The 27,953-nt window shown below is 34.9% G+C and overlaps 4 protein-coding genes across 9 annotated transcripts; 2 read left to right on the forward strand and 2 right to left on the reverse strand.

Moving 5' to 3' along the window:
- Positions 1 to 1,323: 1,323 nt before the first annotated feature.
- On the forward strand, positions 1,324 to 7,258 carry LOC140978947 (E3 ubiquitin-protein ligase SP1). Of its 4 annotated transcripts, XR_012175683.1 has the most exons (13): positions 1,324 to 1,712; positions 1,796 to 1,848; positions 2,218 to 2,342; positions 2,499 to 2,594; positions 2,781 to 2,918; positions 3,000 to 3,065; positions 3,675 to 3,787; positions 4,096 to 4,206; positions 4,321 to 4,364; positions 4,465 to 4,573; positions 4,839 to 4,975; positions 5,612 to 5,755; positions 5,844 to 7,258. XR_012175683.1 is itself a non-coding variant. In XM_073444196.1 (12 exons), exons 1-11 carry the CDS (start codon positions 1,639 to 1,641, stop codon positions 4,939 to 4,941), a joined length of 1,032 nt encoding a protein of 343 aa, XP_073300297.1. In that variant the 5' UTR covers positions 1,324 to 1,638; the 3' UTR covers positions 4,942 to 4,975; positions 5,612 to 7,258. The 4 variants fall into 4 exon arrangements, 3 of the variants coding, with proteins under 3 accessions (XP_073300297.1, XP_073300296.1, XP_073300300.1); XM_073444196.1 differs by having other exon boundaries at positions 5,612 to 7,258; XM_073444195.1 differs by lacking the exons at positions 5,612 to 5,755; positions 5,844 to 7,258 and having other exon boundaries at positions 4,839 to 5,176.
- Positions 7,259 to 7,472: 214 nt separating this feature from the next.
- Positions 7,473 to 9,174, reverse strand: LOC140978946 (probable galacturonosyltransferase-like 4). Its single transcript, XM_073444194.1, has one exon. The coding sequence runs from the start codon at positions 9,016 to 9,018 to the stop codon at positions 7,960 to 7,962; it is 1,059 nt and encodes a 352-aa protein (XP_073300295.1). The 5' UTR covers positions 9,019 to 9,174; the 3' UTR covers positions 7,473 to 7,959.
- Positions 9,175 to 10,221: 1,047 nt separating this feature from the next.
- On the reverse strand, positions 10,222 to 11,555 carry LOC140978948 (methyl-CpG-binding domain-containing protein 4-like). 2 transcript variants are annotated; one of them, XM_073444200.1, is made up of 2 exons: positions 11,368 to 11,526; positions 10,222 to 10,813 (listed from the first exon to the last, which is right to left on the reverse strand). In XM_073444200.1, exons 1-2 carry the CDS (start codon positions 11,395 to 11,397, stop codon positions 10,370 to 10,372), a joined length of 474 nt encoding a protein of 157 aa, XP_073300301.1. In that variant the 5' UTR covers positions 11,398 to 11,526; the 3' UTR covers positions 10,222 to 10,369. The 2 variants fall into 2 exon arrangements, 1 of the variants encoding a protein (XP_073300301.1); XR_012175684.1 differs by having other exon boundaries at positions 10,668 to 11,032; positions 11,368 to 11,555.
- An 11,905-nt stretch (positions 11,556 to 23,460) lies between these two features.
- LOC140979849 (putative E3 ubiquitin-protein ligase RF298) lies at positions 23,461 to 26,724 on the forward strand. Of its 2 annotated transcripts, XM_073445455.1 has the most exons (4): positions 23,461 to 23,552; positions 23,892 to 23,932; positions 24,152 to 25,970; positions 26,072 to 26,724. In XM_073445455.1, exons 3-4 carry the CDS (start codon positions 24,192 to 24,194, stop codon positions 26,591 to 26,593), a joined length of 2,301 nt encoding a protein of 766 aa, XP_073301556.1. In that variant the 5' UTR covers positions 23,461 to 23,552; positions 23,892 to 23,932; positions 24,152 to 24,191; the 3' UTR covers positions 26,594 to 26,724. The 2 variants fall into 2 exon arrangements, with proteins under 2 accessions (XP_073301556.1, XP_073301555.1); XM_073445454.1 differs by lacking the exon at positions 23,461 to 23,552 and having other exon boundaries at positions 23,673 to 23,932.
- Positions 26,725 to 27,953: the final 1,229 nt, after the last annotated feature.

Consider the following 27,953-nt stretch of genomic DNA (forward strand, 5'->3'; position numbering starts at 1 on the left):
GCGTTGTTTTATTAATCGTACTAATCTTTATCTTGTTTATCTTGTCACAAACTTAGTTTCTTGATTATATCATTATATAGATCTAGTCGGACTATTTCCACATTTTTAATCTAATAATTTAAAGTGATCCATCTACATCTGTTCGGTTGATAAAATAACTTTTATAATTAACAATTGTTGAGTTCAGTTTAATAAACATTTCAAAAAAAAAATTTAAAGAATTTATTCATCACTCCAAACTCAACTCATTTACGATCATAACCTAATGTTTAAATTCAAGCTTGTGGCTTCATTTGATATATATTTTTAAATTTTAAAAAATAAATTAATCCTAAATTTATTGAAAGTGAGGGGGAAATGTGCTTTTTTAAGTAGTGGTTATTGTATTGCCAAGTGGGGAAAGGTATTTAAGTGTGACACGCCACTCACGCGCTGCATGTCTGATTGCTAGAAGATCTATCTGGAAATTTCCCAAATTCAATATAGGCGGCCACTGCCTTATCAAACACATTTGGATTTGATTTATGATAATCTGTTGTGCTTATAGCCGCCAAATTAATCACAACTTATCAAAATATTATATATTTCATCCGTTTTAATTATATAAATTGTAATTGTAAATAAACAAATATATGATTTGATAAAAAAAATTTATTTTATACAAAAAATTATTTTCACAATATTTTTTTTTACAATATCAAATTATGAGATACAATATTGGCGCATACAAATTTGAAAAGTTATCAAAAAAATTGAGATAATTAATTAATTATTGATCTTATCTTATTTTATTTACAATATCTTATTAGGCAAAAACTTGTGTGAGACGGTCTCACGGGTCGTATTTTGTGAGACAGATATCTTATTTGGGTCATCAATTAAAAAATATTACTTTTTTGCTAAGAGTATTACTTTTTATTGTGAATATCGGTATGGTTGACCCGTCTCACAGATAAAGATTCGTGAGACCGTCTCACAAGAGACCTACTCATCTTATTAAGTGTGATATCCTTAGAGTAACTATCTTAGAGGACATCAAAATAAGTAAAAACTTACTTAAGTCACTTCATATTTTACATATAAAAAAAATCTAAACAAAACTTCCCTTTTAAATCGAACAACTCTTCTAAATCGAAAATAATTTTGTGTTAATTGTTTAATATTATTTGATCAAATTAAAAACAATAATAACACATACAACGTGTGTACATATTTTACTAATATAAAAAACGTATCCGAGATTATTTTATGAGAGAAGGTGGATGCCTGTATCCATCTTCTATAAGTGCGACTTATGAGACAGGTAGCGCAACATAGCTTACAGTAAATAGCGCTTTTAGAAATGGACGGTCTGCTTCCTCACCTCCCCTGCACATCACTCATGGGATCTAATTCGCTATCTATATAATTTTTGAAAATCTATCCTTTCGCCCTGTGATTTTCCTCCCGCAAAATCAACCAGTTCCCCCTGATCTCGAATCCATCGATTCTCCGTAGTTGTTATTCACAACTAATTGCAGCACAATCACACTAATTTTGTGATTTGATTATTCGTTTCTGGTTCTTTACTGAAATTTGTATGGAGATTGTGATTGGATTGTGAAGAGCCAAGTCCTTTTCACTCCATTTTAATCGAAAATGGTTCCTGTTGGAGGAATCTCTTGCTGCTTGAGTGCAGCGGCACTTTACCTTCTGGGCAGGAGCAGCGGAAGGTCAGATTAATTCTTTTACGACGTGTGCCAATTTGTTTTTGTGTATATAGTAAAGTGTTTGATTTGGTTTTTTTAATTCGCAGGGATGCTGATGTTTTGAAGTCAGTGATTCGAGTTGATCAATTGAAGGACTTGGGTTAGTGGGATATTTTCTTTGTATTGTTATAGGGAGTGTATATAATGTAATTGTTTCCTTAGAAGCCATTTATCGTAATTTATGGATCATGCTCAGTGGTATTTGATTGCGTAGAGTTTAACCAAGTGCATAACTCTGTCGACTAATGCATTTTTACTATCTCATGTTAAAATTAAATTGTTTCTCAGTTTTGAAGATGCAGAGATGTGATAATCTACTCTTTTTTCTTGGTTTATGTACTTTTCTTGTTTGCCACATAATGTTTCTGACTGTTTTCGTTGGTTATTATGTTAATTCATGTAAAGATATTGGAGTTCAAATGAGAACATGTTATGCCCCGATCAATAAATTTTTTTCTTTTACTTTCAGCTCAGATATTGGATGCTGCAAACAAAGTGTTGCCTTTGGTCGTGGCGGCATCTGGGAGGGTTGGTTCTGATACTCCGATTAATTGTGAGTACAGTGGTTTGCGGGGCGTAATTGTGGAGCAAACGGTATGTGGATGTATTTCCATGAAAGAGCGAACTTCATATATTTTTTACATAGTATTTCAAAGAATGTTTTTTTTTAAAAAATTGTTATTGAGGCAGAACTTCATATATTGTTGATACAGTATTTCAAAGAATCTTTTTTCCTAACTGTGATTTCAGGCAGAACAACACTTCTTGAAACACAATGATGCAGGATCGTGGATACAAGATTCAGCTTTGATGCTTTCCATGTGCAAAGAAGTTCCCTGGTATCTGGTTAGTTTTGGGTTTTGCTTGTCAGTTCCATATTGACCGGATGCAGGCTCTTGAAAACACCCACTCCCACAGGATTGGTGTGAAGGTTATGGAGAGAAACCTTAAATGGAAATATGATTGTTTTTAAGCACCATTCTTTACCTTGTGATCAGTTTCTGTGTTTTAATAACTTTATTCCAATTACAGGATGATACAACAGCTCGTGTCCACATTGTTGGGGCTCGTGGTGCCACAGGTTTGGTATTGACTGTTGGAAGTGATGTTTTTGAGGAATCCGGAAGATCCTTGGTGCGTGGAACATTAGAATATCTTCAAGGTCTTAAGGTGTGGATTGTGCTTGTAATTACTCGTGTATTCAACATTATTATACTGTTATTTAATGTTTTGGTGATTTTATTTGTTTAGATGCTCGGAGTCAAGAGAATTGAGCGTCTTCTCCCAACTGGTACGCCCTTGACAGTTGTTGGTGAGGTATGATGCCCCTCTATGGTACCCTAGTTTTCTTTTTCAGTTTTACTTTTAAAAAAATCATATTGAAACTGTTATATTACTCAGAGAAAGATTGTCATATTGGTAACTGGACAATGTATAGATGGGGTTCGGGGTTGCCCAGTTGGATTCCACATATGTCGATAATCATCATCTACCTGAATCTGACCTAAAATGCAGGTTACCTGATTTTTCAGATACCCGAAATTTCTTGGGTAAAGTCGGGTACCCGAAAATCTATATTTCCATCATTTTGTAGTAGCATTCCAAGATGGACACAATATTTTTCAATTCATCCAATCCAAATTTCAAGAAACATCTAATGCAAGAGCATCCCCAGACACTACAAATTAGAATTTCGGGTTAGAGTGTCATATGAATGGGTATCGAATTTAATTTAGGATAGTATAATAATCCTCAAAAACAAATCTGACTGTCACCTTTGGGAGATTTTTTTTTAAAAAAAAATCAGGTACTCTCTACCCCATTTTAGACTTTCACCTTTAACCGTGGCAGAATATATTTATGCTTTACAAGAAAAAGATAAATTGTTTGCATGTCTACAAATATTTGATGTACTCTCTTTCTCAGGCTGTTAAGGATGACATTGGAGCGATTCGGATTCAGCGACCCCATAAAGGACCCTTTTATGTGTCTGATAAACCAATTGATCAGCTCATTGCAAATCTTGGGAAGTGGTCAAGGTGTAGTTGTCTCTCTATTTTTCTTTCCACACACAACTCTTTAGAAATTATAAGTGTTCAGTTCTCCTGCAAAACGTGTTCAAAGGATCAATACTTTTTTACAAATGACTTCCTTTAATTTTCTTGATGGTTTTTGGTGTTCAACACTAAAAGTATTAAATGCACTATGTTAATGTTATTCAAATACTTCCAAATAGTGTAACTACATTTTTATTCAATCTTCGAACTGGCCAGCAATGCCTGTTGAACACTAGTTTGCAATGGGGAATCACAATTTTACATCATGAGATTCATATTTTTTTCTTCAGGTGGTACAAATGTGCGTCGCTGGGGTTAACTGTGTTTGGCGTTTATCTCATTGCTAAGCATGCTTTCCAATATTTCATGGAGAGAAGACGCCACTGGGAAATGCGAAAGAGGTTGTAGTCCTTTTCAACTTCATTGCTCAGTGGAACAATATTTACTTCAATGGGGTTCTTCCTATTGTAGTCTTCTAAATTTGTGGTTTGATCAGTAAAAATATTTATATTCAGGGTTCTTGCGGCAGCAGCTAAAAGAGCCGGGAAAGAGGAAGAAGGTAGCCTTTAACATACCTTTTTTTTTTATCACTCCTTCTATGGTTTGCTTGGGCCGAATTTAAGAAAATTATTCTTGTTTCCTTCTTTTACAAATTACAGGTGTGAATGGTAAAGTTGAGAACATATCCGACGCTACCAAGAAAGACAAAATGATGCCAGATTTGTGTGTAATATGCTTAGAGCAGGAGTATAATGCAGTTTTCATACCGTAAGTGCTTTCTGAAAGTTTAAATTAGCTTAAAATTTCTTTTGAAATGAATATGAACTGTCAAACACCATCTCGTTTAAAGGAAAACTTGCTACTTTATGCCATAAACTTGATTTCAGAATTCAGCAATATCTGGCAGACCGAAATTGGAATACCGGTACTGGAGAAGAGAAAATGCCTTCGTGCCAAATTTCGCAATTATTTTTCTAGATGCTGTTATGTAGAAATCAAAACTGACTTGATTGGCACGGGTCTCTGTTTTCAGGTGTGGGCACATGTGCTGTTGTATGGCATGCTCTTCACATTTAACAAACTGTCCTCTATGTCGAAGAAGAAATGACCAGGTTGTGAGGACCTTCCGGCATTGACTTCGACCTTTCGTACTTGGTTTCATCACAACAGGTATTGCTGCACAGTAAAAATGTTGCTCCAGAAAAATTGTAACGATTCGTCTTCAGATGGTTGATCATTTGTCTGATCTGTTTTTACTTTGAAATAACAATAGCCTTTTCAATCTTCCCCTGCAATCTTGAATAGTTGACTTGTTTGTAAATTGGATAAATTTATGAGATGCAATCCTCACATCCGGCAAGTTTTCGATTATCATGTCCAATGCAGCTGGAGAACTATAGAGGAGCTAACACACATGTGACCCATATCAACCGATTATAAACTGAAACAGTTCACCTGTTGAAAATACGATATATCTCATGGTGTAAAAAAAAAGAAGCTAAAAGAGGCAACCAGTTCAAAATTGCTGAAGTTTTTTGTTCCTAACAAATGATTTGAAACAAAGACTGCCGTGTTTCTCTCAATTAAAAAAACTACTAAATTCTAAGTTTTTCTGCTAATTATCTGAAAAAACGTATGTTTTACATTCAAAATAAAGTCAATTTTCCCTCTCGATTAAATTCGGGTGTATCTGTAACAAACTATATGTCCTTGTTTTAATTCTCGAGAAACTTTCGTCTATGGTTCTTGGCATACGCGTCGAGAAACAAGTATGTATTTTTCTCCTTTTCCCTATGATAAGTGTAGGTGTTGGCTGCTAAACATTCAGTCAGAGGCAGAAGTTTCAAGAAGTAGTTGAGTTTGAAGGTGCATGGAGTGTGATCAGGTCCAAAAGGAAGTTAGATTTCGGGATTGAGATGTTTAAAGCATGCTTTCCTTTAGACGTAAGATGTCAACCACAATTTTCTTGTAACATACCAAATTCATGGTACTGAGAAGTTGTTGGTTTTAATATTAGACAGATGCTTGATGTTTGCAGTCCAGACAAATTTTAAAAACAATTTAAAAACGGACAGAAAATAAATGCGGTTATAAAACAAAAAGAACCTTTGTTTTTTTTAATTCAAGATTGGAGTGTGAAGGGGAAACAGAGACTAATAGAAGATGCTTTGTTAGTGATGCACAGATGAAGGAATGAAGCATGTTTCGAGAAAGGCACATGCCAAATTCCTTTTTGTCACGGTTTTGATGTAATAATTTCACGTCGTGATGATTTTTTATTCTTTCTTGATGTCACATACTTTTGACTATCTTGGGGGATTGACCAATGAGAGCATGAAAGCAACATCCTATATACAAAGATGCAATTTACAAGAATCCATAAACGTATCATGGTATCGTATTATATTTTGGAATAATTTGTTGTTGCACATGAAAATACATCAAATGGATTAATATATACTAGATCATCAAACTTAAATTCCGAGTTATTTTTAGAAAAGTATTTTGATTTATGAATGAGAATTATAAAATATACCTACTTCGTATGATACATATAATCTAATACATAATATTCTGTATACTTTTAAGTTAGCTCCATATCGAAGAATGGAATCATATGTACAGGGAGAGCCTTTTGCTGATAAAGAGTGCTCGACAGATGATGCTTCATTTGGGGAGAAAATACCATCAAACTCAAACCTTATCCTTTTCTGTTTTTTCACTTGCAACATCAAGAGAATGCGGAAAACGGATACCAATTCCCAGGCTCCTACCATCTGTCGGAGACTAATCAACTTCATGTTGAGTATGTCACTTCGTCCAGCCCCTTCTCGCCCCATTCTGGTTGAAAATGGTTCCTCTGTGCACGAAGAGAGTTCGTTCAAGTCGATCAATAAGACGTCGAGTTCTGATATTGTGGTTGAATTCAGGCATACAGATTTAGAAGTCAACAAGGCTTCAGTCCATGCTTCTAAGAAAGGTGACCCGATTTTGGGTGACGAAAGATCCATAATACGCAAGATACCGGAGCAAAAAGAAGACGGGTTCAGTCAGTCACCTCAGAAAAAAGATGGTTTTCAAATACAGCAGAAAACAGGCAGAAAATATCAAGAAAAAGAGTTTCAAGATCTTGAAATCCTTGAAGGGGCATATTCTCAATTCAAAGGTTCGGAAACAAGCATCTCAGTGCAAGAAAGTGCCGATCTTTCAGCCGGTCAAGCCATGAAACAGAAACAGCCGAGGCCGTTGATGCCTCTGTTGAGAGTGGATTCCAAGATAAACGAGAAGGCTCACGAATTCATCGAAACTAGGAGGGAAGCTATGAGGAAGAGTTACCACCTTGACAACAATGAGTCTTGAGTTGGGTTGTTATATGCCATTGGTCATGGGTAAATATTGTGAAATTTTCTACAATTTCTTGACATTTATGCAAACGCACCCGCGTGTTCTCTCATTCTGGAAAGTTTACTTCCTATGTTTAATATATGTGGCTTCTTTTATGCTAATAATAGTACACATTGGCATTGTAATGTTACCAACGATTGTTCTTTATTAGCCTGGCATGACAATTAAATAAACTTTCTTATGTTTGAAAGAATTTTCCAGTCGATATAGAACATCAAGGCATCTGAAATAGTAACTGTAAATATGAATGACAGTTCTATGAAACAATGGACAAAATCTCTAAAAGTTGATAAAATACTAGGAATAAGTACAATGTTGAAATGTGATTTCACGTCATAAAAATTACACAAAACTAAAAGAGTTTTAAAATAAAAGACAAATAAATGAACAAACAATTAGTTTGGTAAGAGGGTCAAAATTCATCTGGTTTTGAGTGGATAATAAAGTTGTATGTGCGATATTCAGCAAATTTGATGCCAATTCTACTGTCAAATTTGTCATCTTTTCTCCATACCGAAAATAGTCCATTATATCCTTCTGCTATCCCTCGAAACAATGGCAACGAGCAAGAAAACAAGAACGGTCTCTGTCTTATTCGAAGTTCAATTAAAAAAAAAAAAAAAAAAGTAGTAGAATTCCACCTTTCCCTTTGCTGTCCTAAAACATCAACCCCCATCAGTCAGTCATTCCAATGGTATGTTTTCAAACCAAGAGCTTGAAAGTACATAACCGATGAAAGCAACTGATCTTCACTCTTCAAAAGAATGCTTAGATGAGCGATAAAGATCATAAGGAGCCCACAAATGATCAACATTGCAAGGTTTTCTTGAATCAAGCCTCAACCATGGCTTCCCCTTCCCACTCCAATGGAGTAAACTGATAGGGCCAGGGTGCAATCCTCTGCATTTCCCTTCGATATTATCACCCCCTAAGCCATGTTGATTCCACCTATGATCGATCGGCTTGATATTTCCAGCTAAGACAAGCAAGAAAGGTGGCAAAGAACCTAACTGATATATTCTCTTGTGTTTCTGCACAACCATCCATTCCTCAACTCTTTGGCTAAAGTTCCCCTGTCTCCATTTCTCCACATCCACAACCATCACCCCGGTATTGAAATAGCATGGTTTTCGTCCCTCAAACGTTCTCGACAACTCGGGGCTCGACCAAAAGGCCTCGGTGAAGTAATTAGTCAAGTTTGCATGGCAATATTCGGGTGCAGCCAGAACTTTTCCCTTCAAATCCACACCCCATAGTTTCGAAACATCATCCACCATCACAAGATCAGAATCAAGATAAATTAAACGCTTAACTTCTTGTGGAAATATATCCGCAAGATAGATTCTTGCATAGTTTAAAGGCTGGTCTAATGCTTGGCGAATGGACTTGGAAATCAATCCCCGTATCCTTGTCGTGTCGAAGCCATAAACCTTGAAATTAAGATAAGGAAATGTAGTTTTGATGCTGGATAAAACCTCAGGCTCATGTCTCACCCAAAGAAAATGGAAAACAACATTTTCAGGGCAGGTAGAATGCTGTAGGATAGAATAAACCGCAGCCATTGTTCCGCGGAGGTAGTTTGCATCAAGGGTCATCGCTACATGGATGGTGGAGTTATCAGAAGCGCAGGTTTCGCCATTGCGGAAGGCTGGGGCTTCCTGGAAAATCAAAGGGGTGTCTAGTTTCTGGATGGTGGAGTGGCGGTGGTTGGTTGTTGTGGTGGTGGCAGAGGCAGAATCAGGGTGTTCGAGGAGGAGGAGGAGGAGAAGCAGGAGGCCTACGGAAGAGAATCTCCGGAAGAAGGCCATCCTGCAGTTATGTAAATGAGAAAAAGAAGGCAGCCATTGGAGGCTGGTAAAGATACGGGTTTTGGAAATGAGGTTAAAAAAACGAGTGATGGAAACATAAATTGAATGGGAAGAGATGAAAGGAGAGATGTCGGTGGGATTCGTTCACTGATAGGAAGGGAAGGATACTCGGAGGATCCATGCATGCATACAAATATTAGAAATTTCAAAATGAGCGGAGTACGGCAAGAATTTAGATAAAAGGACAATTCACAAAAATTATATTTATCCTGAAAATATATTATATTGCTAAATACATTCATCTAAAATGGGAGGTGGACAACACCGTTATCATATTTATTTCGTACGTGAAAAGAAAGTTAGATTAAAACTTATATAAATAGTGTAAACGTAAATTCATTTATCATCAATAGTTAAATTAATGGAATTTTAGAATGATATTCATTCGAGCAAATTCATTTATCAGCAACAGTTAAATTAATGGAATATTAGAATGATATTCATTCGAGTCAACAAGTTCAGGGACACCATAAATTCGCATGCTTGAATCTTCCCAAGTTTGTCGTGATGCATGCATCAATACTATTAGTATATATTTTTGTGCACAATTCCAAAAATTTATTGAGTGGATGAATCTTGCAGCTGAATCAGATAAAGAAGACTCCGGAGGTTAATTGTATTATTCCTAGCATCATGCCTAGAGCCGGCATGTTTGCTGCAATACAGATATACACTGTATAACTAGACTTGACCATGGCTCCTGTGTACCACTCTCTGATGCCATTATACCCTCTAAATGAAAGTTACAAGACCAACGACTCTACCAACAGATTGGCCATTGCATTCTCGAAAAAAAACTAACACGATTTCATTGTTGAAATCCATCCATCACATCCCACCGGTCTACACCGATGTGCCGGTTTTGATGCACAATTTTGAAGAAGCCAAAGTGACAGCAAGAATCAAATAAGAGGGGAACATGTAAAAGATTCATATTGAAATGTCAGCCCTATGTATGACCGTACTTGTTACAATAAACAACTATCCCTTCGTTGAGGAAAGAGCTTGCATGCCAAATATAGTGCATGGCAAAATGTTGAATCGTATATATCCAAGTGCATTGACAACAATACTTGACATAAGCTTTCATCTTAACCACCAATTATATTAAAACAAAGGCCTGTGCACAAAAGATATGCCATCTATTTTCAATATCAAGCCATATCAAAAAATGCAGAGTAGCATTGAGATCAAAGATCACATCGGGCATTCCCACAAACTGTGTGTGGTATCATGTGTAACTCTATGGTAAAGATTGAGATGGAACATAAAAATCACAACACCTTTGATGCTAACTGAGAGGTGGAGGAAGTGTGTCCTCCATTATCTTCGGACCTGTGAAACTGAAATCCGAAACAGAGATGTTATTATACACCGGTTTGTCACTCAAGAACCTGCCAACTTGAGTTGAAGCCCTCAGCACTCTCCCATTAGGTGTGTCATAATAACAATCCAATCGGGAGAAATCCCTCCGGATCACAATCCTTCTCTTGAAACCAACCGGTGTTTTAGGGAGATTTGGCTTGTCCAAGAGCCAAGTCCGGGAGTTATTGTACTCAATATCAGCCGGATCCTCACAAGTGACACCATCTTTCTTGCTACAAATAAAGGGATCTTCGATGATTTTGCTCCGAATTTCTTCATACTCTTCTACAGTCGGGATTGTCCTCCACTTGAAGCATTCCCCGCACTGCGCAGTCCAAATATCAACCTGTTTCAACGCATCCCCTGATTGCTGCAGCAAGAAACATTATAAAACACAAGAATCAAGAAAAACTATGAATATCCATTTCATCAAACAGCAACAAATTGAAGAACAAACACACAGAAATATGCAATTACGCAAACAGAAAATTTATAGATCAAAAAGTTTTTTCCACAAGCTTTAGTGCAGATAAACGAAAATCTTGCTCGCAGCTGATCCAACGGGCAGGCCAGCAAACACCAGTCTCCACTAAACTCTTCATCAAAAATATGTTTCTAAACTCAAAGGTTTTTCAACACAAAACACGTTAAGACCCCACAAACCAAATTAACCCGATAGAAATTAAAAAAAGAAGCAAACTTGGCATACCCATTTCCCACATACATACATCAATCCAAATCAATGGCATTTTCGTATAAAAATGACATCGATCAATGCATAAAGAACACAGATTATTTCATCAAAATTAACAAATAAGCAACGAGCGCCGCAGACACGTATGGCTATCGAAAACATGAATCCTATCAAAATAAAAATATCATAACAATGTAAAAGATACAACCAAGAGGTGAGCTAAAACAAACCCTTTTATTTCTCTGAGAGCTCTTCTCCATGAGAAATCTCTGATTTCAATTCGTATGTTTTTTTACCCAAACCCCTAAACACTTCTGACACCTGGGTTCTTGGATATTATTAACCCAGTAGTCCCCATTTTGAGAGAATTTAAAAATCATCCCTATATATTTTTGTTTCTTCAATTCAAATCCTCAAATTCATTTGTAGGATCGAGAATATGAAATTTAGTCAAATTACAAAAAAGTTTGATTCCTCTACATCTTAAGAAGTCGATAAGTCTTACGAGATTTTGTGAGGTTAATGGCAAGTGACCTATAAAGTTTGTGAGGAATCAAAGCCCAAATGAAATTTTGTGAGTTTAATGGTACGCGACCTATAAAGTCCTTATCAGAAATACCAACTAGTTGGAACTCGAGATATAAATTACAAAAAGCTTCATTTGAATATAGAGACTTATTGTGTTCATTTTTTGCATAACGTGATGAAAATTCTAGTTTTTATATATTCTTGCATCAATGGAACACATATAAGACAATTTGTGAAATTTTAGAGGTATTTAATAATTCAAGTGAACAACTATCTAGAGTTCATTATTCAACCTCTCATTATTGTTGCATTATAGCACTAGTTTTTAATGAATATATATATTTATTACTAATGAATGTTTGGGTTCTTCAATGGAAAAAATGAAAGTTAAATGAAAGAATGTTTTTTTTTAATATATTTCTGAAATTTTCTTAGTCGATTTCGTTTTAGATCATAAATGCAAAATAGATGTTTTAATTGAAATGTCACCAGTGTAATATGATGCATTATTTCTAATTAAAGATTATTCTTCATCGATCTGATCTTTCTTTGATAGTAAGTCTCGTTAGAAATTATTTGTATGAAATTTATAAAGAATTTAATTCAAAATATGGTTTACAAGAAAATGAATTCAGATCAAAAACACTAAAACTGACACTTTTAGTAGTTCTAAACTCACAAAAACACAATTTATATTAAAAGAACGTATTAAATGCCCCAAACGATCGTCAAATTTAAACATGAACTTGAGAATTATTTTTATGACTTTATTTATTTTAGTGAAAAGATGATGAACAAGAATTCAATATTTTGCGGTAATGGTCGCAAAAGACACAAAATTTTTGCCGATTTTATTAATAATAGCAAATGAGATCTTAATTGTTGCTTTGGAGCAAGCATTTAGCTCATGTGATAATATTTTGGATGTGAGATGATCAAAACTAAATCCTTATTCCTTAGAAGCCCAATCATTATTAGATGATTGGACATGAGCATCAAAAAGTGTACAAGAATGGGATCAGGATCTAAACATGAAGATTTTGATACCGAAAGAACTACTACTTCATGAATAGCTAATGGAAATGACTGAGCCATGCCACTTCCAAATGTAAGAATGGTCAAAATTTAAAAGAATCATGTAGGCTTTGATTCCTCTACATCTTAAGATGATACGTAGGCAACTTACAATGTTCAAGCTCGTCCCTCCTTCCTCTTAGAAGTCAAAGTTTTTCAACATATTTTTTTTTTTACTTGCAAAATAATTTTTTTGTTTAAAAATGAGATTTTTTTAAAAAAAATTAGATTCAAAACTATAAGTGATTTTGAAATTTTAAAGTCGAACAGTAAGAGTAACCATAACCGTATCGTGAATCATAACTGGAACCGATAAGGAAGGTTATAGTAAAGGGTTCGGCTTTTTGAACCGTCGAACTGCTTTTTCTGAATCGTGGTTGACCGGCGATTTCAGTCGGAAATAAATCTAGCAAACGCACTAGGTCAAGTTATAGTAAATGGATGATGAGTCCAATTATCGATCACACAGAGACTACTATTTAATTACTATAATTTCTATCACTTAACTTAAGTTAGACAAAATAAATAAAATGATGATATATGAATTATTAATCTAAACTATTAAATAAAACAATTGCAATAAAAAATGACGAATTCAAAGGTAAATGAGGAATTCAACTTCAAATAAAGAACTAAGATACACAACGGTATCGCATTCTATTATGTTGACACGTGTTAAAATTCAATTAATTATTTAATTCTTGACAATCACGGTGAAATCCTCAATTTATTTATTAAACGATTCATCGAGTTAATAAACCTATTTAAATCTAACAGTTCAGTTATTTCTAATTGAATTTAATTAGACCTAAATGCATCAATTTTTTTTTGTGGAATTTCAGTTTCACTAAAACCGCACACTGAAATCGAATACTATTTCTGGTCAGTTTAACCATGTGTTGATGACATCTTTGTTGCTATATTTAATCAGTCATCTTCCGATGATTAATCAACAAACATGTAAATCAAGAAATATTAAACCAACATCAATCAATAATTAAAATCGAGAAAAATAATATATTGAAAATAAATCAAATATCAAACAAAGTATTATTTGACCATATCGTGGTCTTAGTCTAAAGAAATTTATTTCATAAAATTAAAACAAAGCAAAGACGTAATGTTTGAATTCATAAGAATAAAATCTAGGAAAGAATAAAAAAATCTCAGCGCGATTCCTCCTTTGAAGTTGTCTTCCTCTTCTCTCTCAAACTCTAACAGCCTCTGTCTTCCTCCAAGTCTCTCTTCCTCTCTGTTGCGATTAAATTCTTCTGTCTCTCTCCTCTCTTTCACTATTGTTCACGTGTTCTTTTTTCTCCCTTTTCTTCTTCTCTCTTCTGTTCTCTGCCCCTCTCTTCACTCCTCCTCCTTCACGCTTCTTTCACGTACGCTGCCTTTTATCTTTTTAAATGGGCTTATCCTCCAAATCATCAAAGCCCATGTCAAGTTCAAAAATTGTAGATAAGATTGTAGAGATTTTATTTTTCAATGTGAGGCCTCATCTTTATCAAGATATGCACATATTTTCTTCTAAAATTTCAATATTCTCAAGGAATAAAATATAAGAATATTGTATTTCCTTTCTTTTGGTATTTTGTTTCTTTTGGACTATTGTAAAATCATATTATATCCCAACTTAAGCTTTTTTCCTCTCTTTTATTCAAATATAACAATATTAATTCAAATAAGCACATAATTACGGATAACAATTACAGATAAACACAAATATATAAAATTAAATCCCTAAAATCTCTATAAGATTTGGGTTTATCAATCCCGTCACACTTAGACTTTGTTCTTCATCAAACAAATCAGATAATAAAAATATAACTGAGAGATATTCAATGATCTCAAACATTCACTAGAAAATATCAAGATAATGAGACGCGTGTAGTGTGGAAGTCAAAACCCATATTTCTCAAATGTGTTTTAGTTCAAGAAATACTTATATTTTCTGAATTTTTTCATGGATAAACTCATCTTTCATACCCATTCTCCACTAAATGTTGGAGGAATATGACTCAGTCAATAGGTATTTTCAAGCTTATAATATTAAGCCACGGCTACAACGAAGGTAGAAAGATTCAAATGAGAGAAAATAAATGATTTAATCATACATCACATTCCTTCATCTCTTATATTTTCCCTTTATTGAGTTTCATCATCATCCATCCAACTTTTTCATTCCCTGAGATGCATTGACATCATGATATGGAGCTTGCTCCTAGTAGGTGAACTCTCAACTATTGGATCACCTCATATGAGCAAGTTCATAACCAACGAATAATATGTTAACCTACACGAGGCATTCTAACTAAGAGGTGTATGCAACATGGTGATATTGCAAAGGAGTTATGAAGTGTGCTAAGTGTACATAGAGAGTTGTGAGGTGTGTTGTTGTCTTAGTGTGAAGTTCGCCCTAGTAGGTGAACTCCTAGCTGTTAGCTCGACTTGGATAGGAGAGCCCAATAACCGGAAGGATTCAATAGAAGACTGTGATCGGTACCACACTTTTTACAAACCCACTCCGACTTAGGACGTATCTCATGCTTAATCGAAACTTCTAACATACTCTTTTCTTAACTTGATCTGTTAAAAACAAGCTTATAATAGTTACCATGATTCTCACAATACAATACAACTAGTGTAAAAAAAATATAAGTAAGAATAAAAGATACACAAAATGATCCTTATATGATCTGATAAACTTTGTGTATGTGAAAGAACAACTTGAGATAAAATACTTGATAAAGATCAATGTAACAGTAATATCTACATTTCTTGATACATATTCTTTTATAGGTGATGATCCCCAACATTAATAAATATATATGGTACTCACATATGTACTAGATAGTCGACAATCAAGCAGAAAGTGTCACGTGTCCTTGTTGCGTTTCCAAATATAGCAATGGTTAATTCAAATTCCTTGGACAATATCCAACTGATATTTATTATGTCTTTGTTGACAACTCTCAAAGTAAAATTGGAGATAATTTTATGTTGTCTTCATAGAGTGTCATCACATCTGTCTAATAGCTGACTTGTTCTGGTCACATAATAAATGCTAACATATTGATTCCACTCGAGCTGTTGTAAGATGCTTAGCAGAACGATTGAGTTGGAAAACATGATTTTTCTCTAAAATTTTTGTTCGTCTCTTGTTGTGTCAGCAAAGTTGATCAACACAAGTGATGTTTTTTCAACGATAGTATTGTTAGTTTAGTTTATGTGTTCCCGTAATTTAGCAATTTAGCTTGAGTAGTATCAATTTAGTTTGTGATCGATAAAACTTAAATTTAAATTTTATCTTAACATAAAATATATGCTGAAACACCCTTCCAACGTCCTTCTTATGTTATATTCGTGATTTCAAGCCTATTTAGATTTGGAACGTGGCTTAGATAAACTCCAGTAATTGGAAATGTATCCTCCATTTTAAGTGAGTGTCACATCCCAACTAATCAAATTAGTAAATGTTAAGAAATTATTATTATCCTAAAGTTTTGGTGATTGACAAAATCAAAACAACACCTAACTGTTTCATGAAACAGCTTCAATCTTCTTTGTATAACAGGAACCGTTTCAACCGTCTAGATCTCAACTTCTTGGTCTTCGACCGCTTGAAGAAGTTTCAAACATTGGAAGACTTTCAACCGGTTGATCAAAGTCTTCAAACCGTTTCATTAAAGAGCTATTTATTGATAACTTAATGAAAGACATTCTCTAACCGGCTCAGGTCATTTAATGGTTTTGCATCACTACAAGTCAACCATGTCATGCACCAGTCCCGACATTGATCTGCATTAATGTCACTATCCCAGAATAGAAAGATTGTTTATACATCTTGCAAGTTCTGATGTTAATAATAGTTGTCGTAAAAAGATGCTCAGCAGCAACTCTTCAAGGAACGGGATTCAAAGCTGTGCAAGCAAAGAGAACATTAAATGTTTTGCTGAAGAACATTTAATGAAATTACAGCTGATAGTGACACATCATTCCAATGCTACATTCCAATGCTACATGTTTATGTTATGTATCTTTTCCAACCGTTAGGATGATAGCTTATAAAAGAAGAGCTGAAGAATGCAGATACGAGTTCGATCAACTTTAAGCTTTCCAACCACGTGATTGACATACTACTGAAGCTTGCATACTCAAAGATCTGAGCGCTCTTAAAGTTCATATACTTCATCGTTCATCAAGCACGCACTCAACAGAAAGATATCCGGTCATTCAATGATCAATTTTGTGCTACTCAAAACATACAGTGTTTCTTTTATCAGTAGCTTTTTGGTTATTTGATTGATTGTATTGTCTGGTGAACCGAAGGTTCTTAAAATCCAGAAGTGTAAAGTGATCACTAAGAGTTCCAAAACAGGTAGTGTGATAAGTCTTGATTGGAGTGGGTTGTTGTAAAAGTTTGTAAAACCAAAGTCTTTTAGTGGAATCCTTCCTAAAGAGGGAGAAGAGGTGACGTAGGAGCTTTTATCTCCAAACATCCATAAAAATCATATGTCTTTACTTTTCGCGTGCACCTACTTTTCGAACCGTTTCTTGTTAACAAGCCACACAACCAGTTGAAGCTATCATTAGAAATTGTGAACCGTTTTCTGCACTTCTCAAGTGGTTCATCACTACTACAAAAACGGCAAACGACAACGGATTTTATCCGTTGTCGTAGCCATTTTAAAACTGTTGTAACTGAGGGTGTTGTTGAAAGTCCGTTCAACGACAACGGTTTTTATCGGTTGTGGTAGATCAAATTTGCGACGGTTTTTAACAACCGTCGCAAATAAAAATAGTGACGGGTATGAATAAAACCGTCGCTAATTCAAAATTAGCGACGGTTACATAAACCGTCGCTATGTAACCGTCGCTAGTTTAAATTATCGACGGTATGGTCAACCGTCGCTAATTTAAAATTAGCGACGGGTAGCAATCAAGTCCGTCGCTAGTCAAGATTTCCGTCGCTAATTTGTTTCGAAAAATAAAAAAAATACTTTTAATAATTTAATAAATCTAAAAGAAACTAATCCAAACTAAAATCGTGTAAAAGAAAAAAAATTTAAGTGTTGTGAAGTAGTAAAATCGTGTAAAAGAAAAAAATTTTAAGTGTTATGAAGTAGTTAGAAAAATTTTACGTATTGTGTGAAAGTGATAAAATTGTGTAAGAGAGAAAAATTTTAAGTGTTGTGTGAAGTGATAAAATGGTGTAAGAGAGAAAAATTTTAAGTGTTATGAAGTGGTGAGAAAAATTTTAAGTGTTGTGTGAAGTGATAAAATGATGTAAAAGAGAAAAATTTTAAGTGTTGTTGAGGAAAATGGATCGAAAATGGAGATATTTATAGATAGTTTGCGACGGGTTTTGGTAGCGACGGTAAATGATAAACCGTCGCATATTTTTATTTGGCAACGGTTTGGATTTAAACCGTCGCTAAAATTAGCGACGGTTTCAAAACAATGTCGCTAATTTTAGCGACGAGTTTTATTAAGCTGTCGCTAAATTTAAAGATGCGACAGGTTTTTTTAAAACAGTCGCTAAAATTAGCGACAGTTATTTCAAAACCGTCGCTAATTTAAAATTAGCGACGGTTTTAACAAACGTTTTAACAAACTGTCGCTAAATTTAGCGACGGTTTTTGAAAACCGTTGTCAATTGTCCAAAAAAACACGCTAATAGACAACGGTCAACGGTTCTATAAAACCGTTGTCATTGATCCCAAAAACCGTTGTCTTTGACCCCAAAAAGACAACGGTTTTTAAAAACCGTTGTCGTATATTTTTTAACAACGGTTTTATCGAAAACCGTTGTCTTTTGGGGGGCAAAGACAACCAGAATTTCTTGTAGTGCATATTTCTAAACGTTCGAGAAAAACTTTCAACTGCCTAAAAAAGTTTAAAAACCGAATTTAAAAAAAATATTTTTAAAGATTTTATTCACCCTCTCTAAACTCTTTCTCGATCCTAACAATAAATAGTTCACGTGTTATTTAAATTTATCTTTTCCTGAAACATTTTTGTTAATGTATAAAAAGTATTGTTTGTTTTATATTGAAATAATAAGATTATCAAATTACCCTCAACTGGCATTGAAAAGTGGTTATGGGATGTAAATGAAGTAAATTCAAGGATTAGGGGTGAATTCAAAATTTGAAGTGTAACGTCCTGAAAATCGAAAAGTCCACGTGAACCACATACATGCAAATTATTAAATTTTTTTGGTATTTTATTAAATTCTTTTAAAACATAAAATGCATGTTTATTTTATTAATTTGTGTTTAATTATTTTTATGCATTTTATGCATAATTCATGCATGGTAGAATTTATTCCATACATTTTAGAAATTCATGCATTAGGGTTTTCTAAGTGCATTTTACGCTCGAACGAGGAACGGAGACCGGAGAATTTTCAGGAAAATTATTTTAATTACTTGATTAATTTTTATAAATTAATATATAGTGTTTTAAGTGGATTTTTCAAATAAGGGAATTTTTCTGGGTATTTTTACCCCGAGGACTTTATTTTTAACGGTACGCAAATTTTATCTAATCGGGGGACGTGTTGAAGTTTCGACTAATATTTTTAAAATCTTTTCAACACGAAATATTTTTCGGGAGTGTGTTTGGATTTATTGGACCTACTTTTAAGTTTATTGGGCTTAAAACTCTTTTAAAATTTTTAAAATGAAATTTTGAGACACATCAATTAATTATTATCATCATAATGGACAATTAAGTTCTCCCTAAGCGTTTCCATTAATCCAATAACTCTCCACTCAACCGGCTACCCCCTCCACTCACATTCATACGCGTGATTCTACTGCTGCAAGAATTCGGTGACTCCCTTTTCAACTTCAAACAAGAAACTCACCACTTCGGCCGGGATTCCTCGATTGTTTATGCATATTATTCATCATAAGGCACGCATTTGTATCATTCTTTACTCATCACACACGTTTTTATATCGATGGTTGTGTTCATGCATAAAGATTTCCGATCCAAGCATGTGTTTGAAAGAATTTCGGTTCCCATGTGCTTTCTTGCACCCTTTTTGTGTTTCTCACGTTTTTTCTAAATTCTTGGGCAAGGGGCTGCGGTTCTTGTGTGATAGGGCTGCTGGTTGGTGATGCTGTAGGTCTGTATTCGTAGAGGAAGAAGGGAGTGTAAGCTGGATACTAGGCTGTGTCGAATCAAGAAGGAATGGAGCGCGTTTCTTGAAGCATAGGCTCATTGGTGAGGAGATTTGGCTGATCTGCTTGAACCAGCGGCACAAGGGCCGATCCAAGGCATGGACCAGACCTTGATGGGTCTGAGCCACGGTCTAAGAAGGCTCGAGCACTGCTGGAACAAGCCCCGTTGGCGATCGAGTGTGGGTTAATGAGAATCGGTCACGGTAGTGTTCCTTCGGGTTCTAGCGCTCGTTTCTGTCGTGTAGGCTGAATGGGGCTGGTTGTGTGGGTCTGGTTGGTCCCTTAGGGTCTGGTCTCGGTCCCTAGTAGATTGGTTCGGGGCTGGTTGGAGTGGATAGCAAGTTAGGACCGAGTTGAGCAAATGGGTTTTGTAGGAATAGGTGCTGGAATTTCAGCAGCGTGCAGCGGAGTGTTAGGAGGCTTGGGTTGGTCGAACTTTGAGAGTTTTAGGGCCACCTTGGTGTTATTAAGTGGTGTTTTAAGTTGGGAAAAAGGTGGGTGAGTGTCGGGTCGATTCGGGTTAAAACTGGGACTGCGGTCCAAGTTTTAAAACGAATCGGTTAAGTTGTGAATTTGGCTCGATTTTACATCTAAGAAAGCTTTTAAATATGTTTTGGGACATTTTAAGGAGTTTGGTAAGCTTCGGGTAAATTTTAGAGGTCCAGGGGTGAAACGATAATTTTTGGGTTTCCATGGGCAAAATGGTCATTTTGCAACCGGGGTGAGATTTTGGTCCTGACAGCGTCCTGAGCACAAATTAAGATATTTTAAATGATTGTGCATCATGTTTACGGTTTTTACGCAAGTATGATAAATACGGTGCATGCTTGGTTTAAAGGAAAAATTATGTATATGCATGTTTTTATTAAGTGATGAATATGCTGACACGTTTTGAAGGAAGTGATTTAGTTGTGACTGACACGATGACATGATGACATGATGATACGAAAGTCACAGCTAATGAACGGAATTCAAATTAAGATTTTAACACTTATATGCTGATACGATGATACATGCTATTACCATGTTTTGACAGGTCACGATTACGCATCTGATATGATAACATGATGAGACATGATTTGACACGTTACGTTTTTACACGACACTTTCATGTTCATGTTTTTAAGCTCATGAAATGTATGTTTATTATGCTATTTTTCGCTGTTGTGTGCTACGTATATGTACTTGCTATTACTGGTACAGGTGTGTTGAATCTTTAGACTCACTAGGCGTGTGTGATGCAGGTGAGCATTTTGATCAGGGAACCAGAGGTGCCGAAGACTGAGTAGGCAGGCGGCATGTGCGGTGATACGACCCGAGGACCATTATTTTTCCGCATATTGATTCATGTGTTTTGAGAGGAGTTACGCATTTTTATATGTTGATGATTTTACGATTTTTACACGTTTACGTTTACGTTGATTTTGGATGACGTTAGTTATTTTTAAACTGCACTACTTTTATTGGCAAATAAATACGATTATTTTAAATGTCATTTTGTAATTGCGAGCTTTTTTTTAAAAAAAAATATTACGCACTTTTAAAACGGGAAACGTTTCATGAAGCCTTTCAACTATATATAGATGCAGATTCAGTTTCAAAATGAAGAAAAAGAACATATAACTCACGTGCATCTTTCAAATCTGCATTATAAAATATCTCTAAGCATTCCTAAAGAAATACTTTAAGTTTGCTCAACTAGCACACATTTATCAGATTATACCATATCTTCTAAGTATCATTTATGTTACTTCACCAACTCAAGCCATTACAAGCTAACAGTTGGTTATTGATTTAGTTGTATGGTGGATTGAGGGTTCTTAAACAACCAGATTTATGAAGTGAGCACTAAGAGTTTCAACTTAGGCATTTAATAAGTCTTAGTTGAATTGGGTTGTTACAAGCTGTTGTAAAACAAAAGTCGATTCAACCTCTATCAAAAAATATACCCTGTTTTAACAAATGAATTGATTTATAAGTCTTTAGTGAAATCCTTCTTAAGTGGAAGAATGGATGACGTAAGAGTATTTGTCTCTGAATGTCCATAAAATACTTGTCTCATTTACTTTACACATTTATCTTTATTGCATTACAGATTTCCAGCCGTTGCTTATTATTTGTTATCTTGTATTAACATATACCTTATCACTAGCTAAACTGAAATGTTTCCGTACTGATATATTTTTAGTAATTCAGTGAAGCCAGTCGTGCAAGGATATTTGTTTTAATAGCCTCAAAATTGTTAGGACAACTCGTTTTCAAATAAAATATTTTAAGAAATTTATCCAACCCATCTAAACTCCGTTCTAATTTCAACAAATATAACATGTCATATGAAATATTCAATAACCGAATTTTTAATATGATACTATTAAGATTTAAGAGCACGGATTTAAATAAAATTATCTGAATGAAAACAAATAAGGTATTACAACAAGCGCTAATTATTTAGCCTACAAACATTTGAATTCCATAACTGAAATTTAAATATAGTTCTACTAAAAGCGCGGATTATTTAACCAACGAATATTTAAATTATACAATTGAAATTAAAAAACGCTACCATTAAAACACGCGAATTATTTAGCCAATGAACATTTGAATTATATCAATAAATTCAAATGCGATACTACTAAAATAACATATTTTTTTATCCAACGAACATTTAAATTATATAGTTAAAATTTAAATACGGTATTGCTAAAGCGCATATTATTTACCCAACGAACATTTAAATTATACAACTGAAATTCAAATTTAGTACTATTAAAAGAGTAGGTTTTTTACCCAACGAACATTTAAATTATATATCTGATAGTTTAATACGATACCACTAAAAAGCGCGGATTATTTATTCAACGAACATTGAAATTATAACTGAAATTCAAATACGATATTACTAAAAGCGCATATTATTTATCCAACGAAAATGCAACTTATATAGCTGAAATTTAAGAACGATGTCACTAAAAGACGCGAATTACTTCAACAAACAAATATTTAAACCAAATAATATGCATAAATTACCTACTCGACTAAAATTTAAATATGATACCACTAAAAAAATCAAAATAAACGAACATTGAAATTATATAGGTAGGCAACATATTAGCATTGTCTACTGAAATTTCATAATTATGTAATGCATGAAATGTGACAACATCACGAGTATAATTTTAATATCTTGGAAATAATCACAAAATTTAAGAAAAAAGTCATTTCAATATATTTGTAAGATTTGAATATATTTAATGTATAGGGCTGAGTATGAATTACGAGTTCATTGGATTTACACCATTTAGTAAAAAAGATTAGCGAAAATCTGGTAAAAGAGACAAAAATGGATGCTGCTGATGCAAAAAGGTGCGAAACATTAATGAGGATTAAGGGCATCATTCATGTAATCTTGCCATCTGGTTTACAAAATTCACTGGCAAAATTACGTTTGGATGAACTTTAACAAAAAGTTGGTAGCCAGTTGGCCTATTTAAGACGAGCTCTGGTGTGCGAGAGAGTATAAAATGTGAGTGAGCGTGCATGGTGTTTTGTGAGCGCAGAAAAACATGAATGGAGTGTAGCCCTTTTCGATTCACATGGTTTTGTGAGTGCCCTTTTTGCTGGTAAGTCTGAATCTTGTGTTTTGTTTGATGATTCGAAACTCATTCGAAGTTCAAGCAAGAATTTACTTACTCTTCATCTTTGGAGCAGTTTTTTAATTCCCTTTTGGATTGAGATTTTTTTTTTTTGGGTACATTGGGCACACGCCTCTCCCGCAAATGGGAAAGGTCATGAGATCAACTCGAGAGGGTTTTGGCCTTTTCGGTTGAGATTTTAGTGTTGGTTTTTGCTGTTTGTGATTTGTTGGTATGGGATGGGCATGTTTTAGATTTCAATCAGAATGAATCTATGTTTTTCTTTCCTCTTGTTTTAATCTTATTATTCAAGTGGTTTTTATGCAGGAAAAAATCTTAATTTTTTGCTTTTTGCCGAAGGTTCCCAGGTTTCAGTATTTTTTTCTTCAATTTTTATTGGAATTTACATAGGGTTAATGATGTTTTCAAATGAACTTCTCTTTTTGTGTTTTTTATCATCGATCAGGAGTTCATGATAATTGATACATAGACTAGTGATTTTCGCTTATAAAATAATTTTATGCAGTCTTAAATATCTTTTTCTATTATGTAGACCACTGATATCACACAGACGATTGAACCAACAGGTTTGAATTGTTTGAGATTACAAAACCTGTTTTCCGACTCATGGGTCGCGACGTGTGTGGTGAAGATAGCAGTGGAGGCTTATTGACAACCATTGATAAAGAAAGTGGTAGCGAGAGAGAGATTTTATCTGATGCAGTGATAGAAACTCCGGTCGATGAATCTGCCACACCTCTGAATGAATTTCATGGCCACAAGGCGCTAACTTTGAACGCTTTAAGTGCAGAAAAGGTTGTTGAGGAAGAGGAAGATGATGATTTACCCGAATACGACTGGGAAGAACATAGGGCCCTTCATCTTGAGGGGCTCTTGACCAGTAATATGCTTGCGATTTTTGAAAACGCAATTAAAAAGGTTGTTGAATGTGGATATAACGAGGTAGCTGCCGGCTGGGCGGTTCTAAATTCCGGCCTAAGTCGTGGTAGTAAAGATGTACTGTCGAACATTGTGGATGGTGCTTTGAATTTACTTAAGACAGAAAAGGAGTGCAACATACCGAAGAAGCCTGTATCTGATGAGTTAAAGAGCTTGGTAGAGTACTTTGTACTCGAGATGACCAATGTGATCCTTGAGGCAAGGCCGGAGTTAACAATCAAAGAAGCAATGCTGTGTCTGCTGAGGAGTGATATGAATCTGTCGAGGGCGTGTTTGGCGGAGGAAGGAACTTCGCAAACCAGTCATTCAGGTAATCAGAATCCGGGAGAGAAACCAATGCCTGATTCTACAAGTTCATGCCCCAACATCCCCATTCCTAGGCCTCCTCTCCATCCACCAAATTGCACCACCTATCCAGAAAAAAAATGGAAAAAAGTTTCTATTTCCATCGAGGAAATGAAGGACCAGTTATGCCTCGCTAGAGATCACGTTCGGGCCTCAGTACCAGCAGGAGTACTCATGAATGAGAAATCCGGGGGGGCCGGTAAAAAGGCTAAGTCTAAGAAAGATAAGTCCCGGCGAAAAGCGCTTCAATTGGAGAAACATCAAAAGGATCATGCTTCACAAGACGCTTACAAAGCAAAGTTTACTGCCTTGGGGAATATGGTGCTGGAGAAATCACTAAAGTCGCAATCTAATTTGCTAACGAAGATCGCTGACGCAAACTTAACCAAACCTGATGTGTCTGCTCCTGCCTTGCCTGTTAAAGTAATGGTTTCGGCCTCAGTTGAAGCAAAATCCAGTTTTCCTCGAGATCCTCGTTTGAAGGCTAAGACCCATGTTTCTGAAACTTCGAAGGACACTGATTATTACGCTGGGATCCCGTATGATGAAACTCTACAGAAGCACATCCCACAAGATGAGAAAGACGGAGACATCCTGACACTAATACCTCGTAAGCAAGAACTCGAGAAAATGCTCCAATACTGGGCAGATTGGGCGAAGGAGAAAGTTATGCAGGCTACTAAAAGACTTACCTATGATCAGGGGGAGTTGAAAAAGTTGAGGCAAGAGAAAGAGGAGGAGGAAAAGTTTATTAAGGAGAAGCGAATCATGGAGGATAGTGCCAATAAGAGAATCTTTGAAATGGAAACTGCGTTGTCCAATGCCGTCAACCAGATCGAGGTGGCTAACTCATACTTTCACAGGCTTCAAGAGGAGAATTCTATGTTGAGGAAGAAGATGGGTGTTTCTAATCTGCGGGCAACACAGTCTTACCAATATTTGGAGGATTGTATTGAGAGGGAGAAGGACGCGATAAGGAAATGTCAGTCGTTGGATACCCAAAAAGGTTTATGCCTGGATCAATTGGCTAGTGCAAAAAATGAAGTAGCTGAGTTGAACAATCAGATAGAAAAGATGAAAGAACGCCAAGATCGGTTCCAGGTGTGCTTATTCTTAAATTGGTGGCAAAAAGATAGTTTAACCTTTGTATCATATGTTTATCTGATATGTAAGTTGAACCTTTTTGTGATGATCTGTTATAGGTACTGTTGAGGCAAGAGGAGAGGGAGAAACTCAAGGCCATCGCGAATTACACATCCCTTAAATCTGAAAGAGAGGAAGATGAAGCTTTGGCCATAGCTGAGGCAGAAAGCATAACACAAATGGCCGAGATGAACATTCAGAAAACCAATGAAGATATCAAGAATCTTGAGAATATGATCTCCGAATTGAGATTGAAAGCCGAAAAATCGAAAATAGCAGCTCTTAACATCGGATATGGTTCCTGTTCGAGCAGCAGCGATGACTTCTTCACATTCCGTGCTTTGCAGCTATCGAAAACCACCAAGAACTTGCCCGTGTTGCCGAACAAATTTGGGAGTGGACGTGCGAGGGAATGCGTTATGTGCATGAGTGAAGAGATATCGGTGGTGTTCTTGCCTTGTGCTCATCAGGTTCTTTGCATGGAATGCAACATCCTCCATGAAAAGCAAGGGATGAATGGCTGCCCTTCTTGCAGAACAACAATTGCTAAGCGAATTCCTGTTAAATTTCGTCAGGTTTAATGTAATATTCAAGGGTTTTATGAACAGTAGCTAGGGATGCGAAAGGCTTGAATTTGGTTTTCTGCGATGTGTTACAGCTATGCATGTAATTTTGAGATTGAATCTTTCTTGTAACCAATTAATTAATTCCAACTGCGAAGATTGAATTTCCTTTGATTTCTTCTTTGGCCAATACATACACTCACATATTCATCGTAAAACTGTACTACCAAAATTTACCTAAAAATTTGGTTGCATGGGGTGTATTCTTGCAGAGATTTTTCCAAATTAAATTTGATGGAAAGTGATCAGAAGCAATTGAAAAACAAGAAATTACATATTTTGTTAATTAATCAATATTATTTGGTAATTAGATACATAGAATCATTTTTTATTTTTTTACGAATAATATATTTTTGGAGTTAATAGATTAATGGTTTGTTTTATTTTAAAAAATAGAGTTACCATATCTCATTAAAAGAACATTTGAAGCAATAGTACCGTGAAATAAAATCAATTATTAGTCATCATTAAATAAAAAATTGGAAGGATCAAAGTATTATTTATGGTTTACCCTAAAAGAAACTCATTATGCATGAATTAAACCATACCCAATTAACTGTAATCCTAATACGGTTTCACGGATCAATTTCGTGGGTCAAATATCTTATTTGGATCATCCATAAAAAAATATTATTTTTTATGCTAAGACTATTACTTTTTATTGTGAATATCGGTAGGGTTGACACGTCTTACAGATAAAAATTCGTGAGACCGTCTCATAAGAGACTTACTCCCGAAATTATTCTTACAAGCCGAAAAATTAAAAAAAAAACAAATAAACAAACAAAGAAAGAAAGCAAAAACTTTTGGATCCATGAGAACTTCCTTCTTAGACATCACCCTTTGACCATCAAAAAGATTTTCTTAACTTCGGCTTGGAAGGTGGAGAATTAACTTGTGTCGTACGTTTTGTGTTTCTAATAAAATTATTTCAAACAATGTCAAATAATCAAGATGAAAACATGTTAATTAAAACAAGTATTAGAAACTTCAAGAACTACATTATAAATTCAATTGAGGTACATTAAAAACTCGGAACATCTAGAATCAAAACGTAACAAAAAGGATGAAAATTTACAAAATCAAATTAAATATTTTAAAGTAATTTATATATATATTTATAAAAAAAGAACACAAAATTAGAAATATCATGACTTAGTCAAGTTCATTTGACATAGTGATTGATGTCATTAATCACTCTTCTTCATAATGGCGATTTTATAAAAATTTATACGGCTTGAAACTGAAATAAATAGTGAAATAAATATATAGTGAAACTCGTTAGATCTCTTAGTTATTGTGATAACAAACAATGACT

This window comes from Primulina huaijiensis, chromosome 6 (assembly GCF_012295235.1).
Source record: "Primulina huaijiensis isolate GDHJ02 chromosome 6, ASM1229523v2, whole genome shotgun sequence".
In the NCBI taxonomy this organism is placed as follows: Eukaryota; Viridiplantae; Streptophyta; class Magnoliopsida; order Lamiales; family Gesneriaceae; genus Primulina; species Primulina huaijiensis.